The sequence below is a fragment of the Lutjanus erythropterus genome, chromosome 16 (assembly GCF_056507025.1).
Source record: "Lutjanus erythropterus isolate fLutEry1 chromosome 16, fLutEry1.hap2, whole genome shotgun sequence".
NCBI classification, from domain to species: Eukaryota; Metazoa; Chordata; class Actinopteri; order Lutjaniformes; family Lutjanidae; genus Lutjanus; species Lutjanus erythropterus.
In genome coordinates, this window is record NC_139332.1 from 2,260,456 (window position 1) to 2,272,360 (window position 11,905).

The 11,905-nt window shown below is 38.7% G+C and overlaps 1 protein-coding gene across 2 annotated transcripts; it reads left to right on the forward strand.

Moving 5' to 3' along the window:
- The first annotated feature begins 150 nt into the window (after positions 1-150).
- Positions 151-11,515, forward strand: LOC146312586 (ankyrin repeat and MYND domain-containing protein 2-like). Of its 2 annotated transcripts, none has more exons than XM_084738937.1 (10): positions 151-334; positions 1,370-1,434; positions 3,179-3,317; positions 3,450-3,548; positions 3,621-3,781; positions 6,382-6,596; positions 8,361-8,496; positions 8,672-8,800; positions 9,512-9,635; positions 10,325-11,515. In XM_084738937.1, the coding sequence occupies exons 1-10, from the start codon at positions 268-270 to the stop codon at positions 10,477-10,479; spliced, it is 1,290 nt and encodes a 429-aa protein (XP_084595063.1). In that variant the 5' UTR covers positions 151-267; the 3' UTR covers positions 10,480-11,515. The 2 variants fall into 2 exon arrangements, with proteins under 2 accessions (XP_084595063.1, XP_084595064.1); XM_084738938.1 differs by having other exon boundaries at positions 8,361-8,469.
- The last annotated feature ends 390 nt before the right edge of the window (positions 11,516-11,905 follow it).

Consider the following 11,905-nt stretch of genomic DNA (forward strand, 5'->3'; position numbering starts at 1 on the left):
GTGGCACTTAGAATAATTGCTATTCTTCTTTTGAACAGTTTTAATCAGCACATTACAGGTGCCTCCCCCTGTGTTTGGAGCAGTGGTTTGTTCCAGTGAAAGCTCATTGGTCAGTAGTGCAGATTGTGTCCTGTAGTTTGTCAGCCCACCTGAGGACTTGAACTGTCAGCTGGACCCAACAGCAGAGTTTGTGAAGACTGTCAACAGAACCAAAGAGTACAGGTCAGATTAGAACCAGACAGAAAAGAACAGAACAGAACAGAGAGGATGGCTGCACCTCAGAGAGGAGACCTGTCACCATCTGAGAGGAAGATCCTGCAAATTATTGCTGCTGGTGACTAGAATTATTATACTTTCTAAATTGTTTCATTTTTCCCTTATTACAGATGAGTTTTGTTGTTGTTGTTGTGCGAACTCATAAATAACAAACGTGGTGTATACTAGAGCTGCAACAGTTGATTAATCAATTTGTCAGTTTTAATTATCAGTTTTGACTGATATTGCAATTGTGATATGATTTGCGATATTAGAGATAATAATAATTTTTACATCATTATTTTTATTTTGATTGAAAAATGTGTTAAAATGACTATGGTGTGATTTGTTTTTGTTTTTTTGCAGGAATCTCTACCAAAGTTTTAAGTTTTTTGTTTCTTAAAATAATCAGCAGATTAATCAATAATGAAAATAATCTTAAATTGCAGCTCTAGTGTAAACATTTTTCTCCATTAACAGTACCATGGCAACAGTGCCATCATTTAGGCACTCACCTAGGATAATTTTTTTGCACATTAAATGATCCAAACCTTGACATTACACTGTATTCACATCAATATTTACCAAGTGGTACAAAAAATGAGACAGAAAAGGGGAACATCTGAGGTCACTGCAACATTATTGAGGCATCATGGTAATTGTATATTATAGGTATGTAATTTTTGAATAATCTCAATCCTGAACAGGAATATGTCATTTGACACTAATCACAGGGAAAATAGGGACTGATTTTCAGTATAACCTACAGATCAGCTGTGTATGTAACAATGTGACATTTGTCTACATGCAATGTACAATTCAACATATATGAAGAATAAACTTTACAACAGTAAATGAAAGATGAATTGATATATTTATTTGGTTTTAAATTGTGCTTTTCATGAAAAAAATAAGTTTCCCTATTAATTATTTAATACCAACTCATATACTTCTTGCCAGGACCCTTGAAACAAATTTAGAAGCTCCAATTACAAAACAAATCATAGATGCATTTATGCACTCTCTCCTCTAATGTTGTTGCTGTCTCTTGCTCAAATGTCCAAACCTGAGACGTCTCCATCAGTCGTATTCTGACAGTGATTTTGTCCTGCAGGTGATGTACAAGAAGCTGCCCAGCTGCTGGCTACCAATGAAGTACGAGTCAACTGTTTGGATGAGGTATGAAAACAGGAGACAAAATCACTTTAATGTGGACCTTTAGTTAAGATTATTTTTGTCTAACTACTGTCTCCAAAGTCAAGAATGAACATTTGGGACCAACTATTTGATGTATTCACATTAAAGATCTCTAAATGGATATACTCAAACTGATCTACACATTTAAAGGAACAGTCCAGAAGTCAGCTGAGCTTATTTCTAACTCTAACAGTACAGGGCTTCTCTACCTTATTTTATATCCCAAAATCCCCACTTCCAGTAAGTTTTGTAAATTTCAGCCTCATTTGCATTTGTATGAATATTATTTCTAAGAACTTGATCTTATATGAAACATTTTTTTTAAAGCTATTTTTGAGCAAACATAGATGGGTGGTTATATAAAAACAAAACTGCTATTTAAATCCATGATGTGTCTCATAAAATAAATGCAAAGTAATAGTTTTTAATTTTGTATTTAAAGAGTTTAAAAAAAAATAAAATGGCCTGTCCCTGAGTGCTAAATGAAACAGAACAAACACAAAGTATTAACTCATGTAAAGCCCCATTGTCATTCCATTATTGATGAATGTTTTTTAATCTCAAAATGTGTAAAATTTTGAAACAACCCAACAATTAATTCAAATTGCATTATTTACACACGTAAAATTACAGAATGTATACTGAAAATATCTGAAATCTTCCAGGACCCTATCTGCATAATAAGTGACCCTGTGTCGGGCCCCAAACCCAAAGTTGAGAAACTCTGCTACAACCCTTTTTTCTTTTATATTTTAAATGTAATTTGCTGATACAGAGTGTCAGTTGGTCTGTGATGTTCAAAGTGATACAAAATGACTCATGTTACAAAAGTGTGCCCCTCCAACTACTTCCTCCACCCATAATGCAACAGTTATGTCATGGATAACATATGTTATCCATTGTGATGGAGACAGATGGAGACGACTCTTGAGAGGCGGACGCAGCCCTCAAAGGTGTTTGATAATAGCATCATGCCACTACATGTAGCTCACAGACTGCCTGTCAGAATCAGGTGTGGTGAGAAAGCTTCACATCACCACACACACACACACACACACACACACACACACACACACACACACACACACACACACACACACACACACACACACACACACGTTAGAAAACCATGTTTTCTGTGTGTGATGTAAAGCATACACATTAAAGTTTGCTCATTTCCCTGCAGGATGATCTTTTAGGAGGAGTATCTGATGTTGTCTGAATCATGTTCCAGTCTTCTTCAAATGCAGTCAAATAAAATAATTTAGTTTAAAAATTTGCAAGATCTTTTAGAGCATCACAGAAAAACCTTTAACTTTGTCTTTTATTTTATTCTTTGATCATCATTTCCTCTTTGGCCCAAATGTGCTTCATAAATGAACTGACTATATATATATATATATATATATATATATATATATATATATATATATATATATATATATATATATATATATATATATATATATATATATTTGTACTTTACAGATTATGATTTAAAAATGACACATTGTTATGGGTGGAACAACAAACAGTATATAAAGTGACTAAAATTAACTTGGAATTACATTAATCAGGTGGAAATTACTCCAGCATGAAAGAATAATGCTTGTGCCAGATGTGTAAATAAGGAAGTGTTTCCTAACATGTTAGCCATAGCAACGTTACAAGGCTTAATGTAAACTAACTCCTCATATACTTTTGCCTCTCTACTTCATTTCTTCAGTATGGGATGACTCCACTGATGCATGCAGCCTATAAGGGCAAGGCAGATATGTGTCGTCTGCTGCTGCAGCATGGGGCTGATGTCAACTGCAACCAGCATGAATATGGATACACTGCTCTCATGTTTGCTGGCCTGTCAGGTAACTATGTGTGCCACTCAGATTTGCAACAACTATTGTTGCCTCTACATGAACTCTCTTTTTAGTTCAGATAAATTATTGTTGCTGCAATGTGGTCTCGTCTTTTCAACTCACTGAGTCCTCCTCCTCCAGGGAAGACAGACATCACATCCATGATGCTTGATGCAGGAGCAGAGACAGACCTGGTTAACTCTGTGGGTCGCACTGCTGCTCAGATGGCAGCGTTTGTAGGTGAGACAGGCAGAGACTCCTATTTAACAGTGTGAATGCTTACATCATAACCTGTACACACTCTGCTTCCAGGCCAGCACGACTGTGTGACAGTGATCAACAACTTCTTCTCACGGGCTAGACTGGAGTATTACACAAGACCACAGGGGCTGGAGAGGGAGCCCAAGCTGCCCCCCGGGCTGGCAGGACCCCTGCACAACATCATCATGACCACCAACCTTAACCCGGTCAAGGTGAGGCCTGCTGCTGAGCTCAAACATGCACACTTACTCACAGAGTCACGAGCATGTGGTTCTCTCTTTATTGTGGATGTGCTTCCCATGTAAGTACAAAACCTTATCAGTGAGAGAGGGACCAAGCTGGCAGGCATGAGGCATGCAGGTGGAGTTTCGACAGGAGAGTTTTATAGTGTCCAAAAAAGGTTTGAGGTGATGGCTGGACAACTGGGTCAGTGCATCTCCAAAATGGACAGTCACGTTCCAGGTATGCAGTGGTTAGTCCCTACCAAAAATGGTCCAAGGAAGGACAACTGGTGAACTAGTGACAGGGTCATGGGAGCCAGGGTTCACTGATGTAGTGAAGAGTAGCCCATCTGGTCTGGTCCCACAGAAGAGCTACAGTAGCACAAACTGCTGAAACCATGAATGTTGGCTATGATAAAAGTGTCAGAACACATTGCAGAAAAGCACCAACAATGGGCACTTGAGCATCAGAAGTGGACCATGGAGCAGTGGAAGAAGGTGGCCTGGTGTTGATTTGGCCTCCAAATTCCTCAGATCTCAATTCAATTGAGCATCTGTGGGATGTGTGGAACAAAAAGTTCGATCAATGGAGCTTCCACCTTGCAACTTACAAGAGTTAAAGGATTCAGCCATGATCCGTAATCCATACATAATTTTGCATTAATCTATCCAATATTCATTGAGATATTTTAATCTGGACCAAAGTGGAGGACCGACTGAATGATTTGAGTTTGAAAAAATGCTGAAATCTAAGCTAAAGTGCATCAGTCATTTCCATATATTTTCCTGGTGTTTATTCTACAGTGACCTCAGAGGCTAGCAGCCATAATGACTGCACCCATGAACAGAATAAGGAATATTGATAATGGCTGTAGTATAATGGTGATATGTAATGTGAGTGCTGTGGGACTTGGGTAGCCCAGTGCCCTTTGAATTTCACAAGTGTCCATGTGATCAGTATTGGCTCTGCTTCAGTCCACAATGTGTCCACTGTGGCACCTTTCATCTAAATTTAACTGACTGGGAGTCAGATATTTTAGGTAGCACTTGCATGTTAAAGTATTAGAGAGTGTGTACAGCAGATAGCAGTGTGTATAGAGCATGGTATTAGAAAACAAAGGAAACTTGCCTCTGAACTTCTAAAGTATTTCAAATGATATACAGATCACATAGAACATCATGGGACTTTAGTGTTAAGTTAGAAAGGACATTTGGTGGAGACATTTCAGATAATGTTTGTGGCAGGACTGCCATGCAATTGTTTGACAGAAATTCATCATTCACCAAAACCTTTAGTATTATAAAGATTTTGGTGACCCCCTGACTTTTCAGCAGCACAGCACCTCTGTATGGATGGCAATGATGGTTGGTGGCTCCATTGTTTTGGTCCATACTGAAATATCTTGTGGATGATGTTGACAAGGTTGACTTGGCCTCCAAATCCTCTAGGTCTAATCCAAAGCCTCTGTGGGATGTGTTGGCGCAACAAGCTTCAGCAGTTGCAACAAGTCAGGGCTGGTTTGGCGTTACTACTTAATACTGCAATATTAGACTGGTAGTTTTAATGTTGTAGCCAATCACTTAATGTTTCCCAGAGAATGAAGGCTACTGATCTCCCCTAGTGATCCTCCGAGGTTTTCTCTAGCACCACCTTGAGGTTGACATTTTCAGTTTTTTGATTTAATGACATTTGAGTGAGCCTCAGCTTTGTGTTTTGTACTATTAGCAAATGTTAGTATACTATCACACTCAACTAAAATGGTTAACATGGTAAAGTTTCCCTAAACATCAGCATGTTAGCATTGTCTTTAGAAGCATACTGCTTCACAGAGTGACTAACATGGCTGTGGACTTTTAGAATAGGTTGTTGGGTCTTCAATTTTACTTGATGTTGTTATTAGTGCATATGTTAAATACATTTATGATATTGCTATGTGTGATTCTATACTGTATGTTATTATTTGGCATCTAGTGGGCTTCTGTCCATTACATGGTGCAGTGGTTAGCACTGTGGCTGCTCAGCAAGAAAGCTCTGGGTTTGAACCTGTCGGTGTGCTGGGGAGTTTGTGGCTGATGAAGAGCCTTTCTGTGTGGAGCATGCATGTTCTCCCCGTGTCTGTATAGGTTTTCTCCAGGTGTTCTGGCTCCTCCCACAGTCCAAAGACATGCAGTTTGGTTGGTTGATTGGTGACTCTTAATTGCCCATATCTAGATTTGAATGTTAGTGCGAATGTGTTTGTCGCAGCCCTGTGATGAACTGGCAGCTTGCCTAGTGTGTAACCCACCTCTCACCCAATGTCAGCTCCAGCCACCCGCAGCCCTGCAAATGATAAGTGGCTAGACAATGGATGGATGGGCTTCTTTCCAAAGAATGAAGGATTAGTGTCTGGTTTCTTTTACTGTCAACCTCAGTGTGGGTACTGTGGTGTTAACATCACTTTATGCATAAGCTATGAATAACACAGCATGAGATGGAATCACTTATGGATATATTGTACACTGTCCCTTTCCTGTCTCAATTAGACATGATTGCTGCTTTCAGAAAAGCTCGGCCCAGAAGTATTTGTGTAACCAACTGTCCAATCTGTCAGATAGTCTTGCTGGTGAAGGAGAACCCTGTGCTGGTGGACGTGGCGGCTCTGGAGAAGTGTTACCAGGTGATGGACCTGCTGTGTGAGCAGTGTGTGAAGCAGCAAGACATGAATGAGGTCCTGGCCATGAAGATGCACTACATCAGCTGTGTGCTGCAGAAATGTCTGGCGTTTCTCCAGAAACGAGATGACAAGCTGGACGCACTGGTCAAGAGGTAAGCCTTCTGGACGAAATGAGTTCTAGATTATACCAGCAGCACTCCCAGCACTAATTTCGCAGTTGTTTACACAGTTTACAGTTGATGGCATCAAGCTGCTGTCATGATTGTGGTTAATTCAATATGTGAATCATTATCTTCAAGGCCATTTCATTACTGTATAACATTCATAATCTAAGAATTTGAGTTGTAGCATTTTGTATCTCATCCAAATTATCATTATTGAAAATAAAGGCCTATTTTCCACTTGTAAAGTGGGTGTGTTGGACACAAGAAGAGGTACCCAAAAACAGACAGACAGGGCTGTCACACACTGGATAAGGTTCAAAATGCTTCAATTTAAACAGGCAATAAAGAAAGAACTTAAACTTTAACTGAAGCTGGAAACTGGCACAAAAGTCCACAGGCAAACAGAACAAAATACAGTCTAACAATGAAGGTTGAATCCAAACAAAACACTAAGGGAAACACAAAGTTTCTTGACGTTAAATGAGGATGAACTGGCAATTAAGGAGAGAAAGACACAAGACTAGATACAGTAGGGAGAGAGAGGATAACAAGACAGTCATGAGCAGGTGATAATAATCAGTGATTAAAAAAGGGGAGGATGTGAAACTAGAAACATGAGAGAAGGCAAGAACTACAAAATAAAACAATAAATGACAAACATAAAAACCTAAATCATGACAGGCACTCCACACATATCACATCGAGATCACTGTACTTATCATGAGGAGTATTATTCAGCCTGTTTACAACAGTTTTCAGTAACTAAAAGTCTGAGAAAATAACCCTGATGATGTAATCAGGATGGTGCATTTACCAGTCAAGGAAGGTCCACGCTAATGAAGAGATGTGATGAAGCTGTATTATTGAAAGTGTAGAATCAAGTGGGTGCTTGAGTCATGAAAATATCATCATGGATGATAATGGGGGAGAAAGGCCGTGAGAGCCAGAATATTTTCACATCTAATGCGGTGAATTAAGGGTTTATTTCAACCAAACCAGAGGTGGTGATTGTTGGGGTAGTGGAAAGATGAACAAAGATCATTTTATTGAGTTTAATTTTGCTTTTCACCAAAGGATAGTTCAGTCCAAACTATCCTTAAAAAAAAACAAAACAAAGTCACACAATAACATGTATACAGGTTGAGGCAGTGGTAGTTAAGTAACCCCTGTACTGGAGTCAGGTGACTTTGGAGAGAGTGATATTTGGTTTATATAATGACAGTTTCCTATCAGAAAAGGCTGTCTCACAGAAAGGTGAAATGGTGAAAAAATATATAGTGTACACTTAAACTGATAATGATTTTTTCAGCTTAGTTAGCTTCCCAAATGGAAGTGTCCAACATCTACTGTAGGTTACACACTATCGACAAGTACCTCATACAACCTGCCATCCAATAATACAAACTATCCCTTTAAAGCACCTTAATATTCTCTATGAGTGAAACAATCCCATCATTTTTAGAACACCAGCATGCACCTTTGACCTTCACCTCATGCATTATCTTGGTCTCATGTCTCTCCTTTCATGCTTAATAGATCAATTTGACATTTATCTATATTCATCTATAGATCACAAGGTCAGGGAGCCACTATGATTGGTCAGTTCATCCTCTTGGGGCCATAGATATCGACAACAAATATTATTCAAATCCAACACCTAGGTACAATATGTTGTGTACAATGACAATATAGTTGTGTTACAGGAAAAACCATGAAGTAAAATGGAAATATATAAGAATCATTGTGTTCCAGCCTGTTGAGGGGGCGGGACAGTGATGGCTTCCCACAGTACCAAGAGAAGTTCATCCGGGACTGCATCAGGAAGTTTCCTTACTGTGAGGCCACACTCCTTCAGCAGCTGGTGAGGAGCATTGCACCGGTAGAGATTGTAAGTGAAGAAAATATTAGAGTTGTGTAAAATATCATTTTTAGCCAAAGGCCTCAGTGATCAATGAGGAAGAATATTGTTAGAGCAGGCATTAGTAGCTGATAATAGCGGACATCATTATCTTTAATCACTACTATTGATAAAACATTAATACACCTTTGCATCTTGTCTCCAGGGCAGCGACCCAACAGCATTCTCAGTGTTGACCCAGGCCCTGACAGGTCAGATGGCATTTGTAGACGCAGACTACTGTGCTACTTGTGGGGAGAAGGGAGCAGACAAGAGGTGCTCCCTTTGTAAAGCAGTAAGTCACCGTCAGTTAAAAGCCACCATTTTTAATACACCATGTTTTGCCACTCAAATAGTGGCTGGGTTCTTTATTTGAATCAGGCTTGTATTAGAGATAGGCCTTTATGTCTATTTCCCTATGTTTGACAAGTATTACTGATCATATATCTCATAATTAAGTACAAGGCCTCCTTACTTTCTGATCTGCTCCTGTTTGCCCTGTTATTTTATTTTATTTTTTACTGCATTAAGGTGTTAAAACAAACTCAACACTTTCTGTATCCATTTCAGATTAAAAGCCCTCTAGCATTTCAGTGGGCAGAATACCTGTTTTTCTTATCAAGGCCTTTATTGTGAAACATTTGCAGGAACGTGTTGTGGAAAATTCAATGCCTCAAATCAACTAGTATGTTACTACCAAATATAGTTTGGCTGGGAAATTAACACAAATACAGTACATCCACCATGACTGAAATCAGACAATGACATGAGTGATCCAGGATAACGTTTTGAAAATGGCATGATTATTAATATAATGGACATGCACACTGTGCTAAACTGGCATTCAAATTATATAAAAGTCACTGGGAGTCTATTAACTGTTGTTTTTCCCCTGGCCTGGATTTGGGACCAGCCTTTATTTGAGGAAATATGGTAGTTCCATCATATCATTGAATCTCCATGTTGAACTACCTTCAGCTCATGTTTTCTTTGCTTTGTCTGTAAGGTGACTTACTGCAGCTTGACATGTCAAAAACTGCACTGGTTCACCCATAAACGGATGTGCAGGTCTCTGCAGGAGCAGGATGCTGACCTGGAGAAAGACACGCCAAGGTTGAAAGAACTGAAAGGTGCTCATCTATTATTTGTGCTCTACTGTTATATACCACGCACTTGTGGGCCGCAAAAATTGTTCATGCAATTCATACAATATTGGCTTTATTCAACTTTTAAATCCAGCAATTCAGTTTAGACAAGAAACCTTAAAATATTCCACATCTTTCATACATTATATGTATTATACTTAACTTTAAAATCCATCAAACCAATTTAGCATCAGCTTTTCAACATTCAGCATTCACAGTATTTCTTCAGAAGTTGCATCTCTAGTTTTATATAAATATTGAAGCCATTTCAGCTGTTGCACTGTAACGTAGATGTCAGTATAACTGTACACACATGTCATCCTTATACATTAACACAGATTCTTAATAGCAATGCATTGAGGAACAAAGGTATATTTCATATAGTATTTTAACAATTCAGGCTTTTTCTTGTTATAGAAACTACTACTTTATTTTCAGAGTAGTAAAACTTCTCATCGTCCTCCTCTTGCATGATTGGTTTTTCTGCTCTCTAGTGCTGGTAATGTGCTAGTTGGAGGGGTAATGAAATTTTTTAGTGTCCTGTTTTATTTGACTCATAGCAGTGGCCAGTTAAACCTTAAACCACTACTTTATGTCAGGCTGTCAGTGTTATTAACAGGTTAGGGTGCCCTCTTGTGTTAAACAGGTATAATTACTCTATCTGTCCTCCTTAGATGATGAAAGTGACCTGGTGATGGAGACAGCCAACTTCCTGCAGGAATTGTGTCTGCGGGCGGAGGAGAAGGTGGCGGCTGCTGGAGGTTGTCCTGCAGAGCTGCTGTCTTGTCCCTCCACCTCTGCTGAGGGACCATCCTGCACCCAAGACTGAGGTGTGACAACCAGCACAAGGTCCTGAATGATGCTGATCTTTTTGTGAATCTTCACGAAAGTTACATATGAAGACACGTGGCTGCACAGAAACCACGTCAGCGGGGTCCATCACACCAGGCCATGTAGATTTAGCTAATGATAGAAGATAGAAAACTGCTCCAGGTAACTTATCACTCTGGCAACTGCTAAATGTAGAGGGATTAAGATTTTTTAAAAATAAGAAACTCTGTAAATTGATGCCAGCAAATACCCTGGTTAGTCCGGTGAGAGTGGCATAAAATTAAGTCTAATGTTGCAGCTTTCTCTGGGTGGAAAAGTTGCTTATGACTGGTAAGGAGACAGTTTGGACATGTCTAAACTGAACTCAACAACTTGATTCATTTCAAATATTAAGGTGACAGCTTTTGGCCCAATGATCATTCTGGAGAACTGGATATGTTGTGCTATAATAAAGTAAAATTGTTTGTTTTTTTGTTTTTTTTAAAAACAAACAAACAAACAAAAAAAGCTCTAGCCAACCATGATTTTCAACAGGCAAGGCTTGCGTAAAGCCAGGAACTTTTGTTCTTTCTTTTCACCTCCTCGCTTTACTGTCACTGCCTAATGAAGGCATAAAGTGCCAATAAATAATGAGTAAAATAGGCAAGAGCTTTATTCACACTACTACCACAGAAGAACACAGAAAACTGCAAAAACCCAGATTAGAGACAACATTTATTAGTTTTCAACTTTTTGAACCATTAAATTGCCTTGGTGATATCATCATTTTTACTGATGAGAATTAATCATTTTTTTTGCAGAGTTAAAGGGATAGTTCACCCAAAATTATGTACACACCCTCATGCCCATTGAGAGTTGGGTTTATTTTCTTAGTCCACAAAACAAAAAAGCAAAAAAATTTGTTAGTCTTCAATACACTGCTGGAGTTTCACAGAAAAACAGTGTTGCAGAATCTCCCAAACAATGAAAGTGAATGGTGAGTTTTCAAACGCACAAAAGAACTAGCAAAAAAAATAAATAAATAAATAAATAAATTCCTCTGTACTGTTTGTCTGGCATAATCCAAGTCTCCTAAAGTTCCAACATGCTGTTTGCACACCGTCACCACACACACCCCCAGTTCAGACAGTGTGCATGTGAACGTGGCTCCAAGCTAAGAATCTACAGTGAAGATTCAGGATAAAAACATGATGTAAATAACATTTTTTTAGTCAACTTGACTTGTTGGGACTTTAAGACTCCAGCAGTGTTTTGTGGACTAAAAATCTAAACCTGATCTTCAGTCAGCATGAGGTGAGTAGATGATGATTGAATTTTCACTTTTGGGTGAACAATCCCTTTAACACACATACAGTATGATAACAATATTAATGGTGGGACATTGGCACCAGACCATCAAATCCACAGTTTTACAAGAAGGGAAC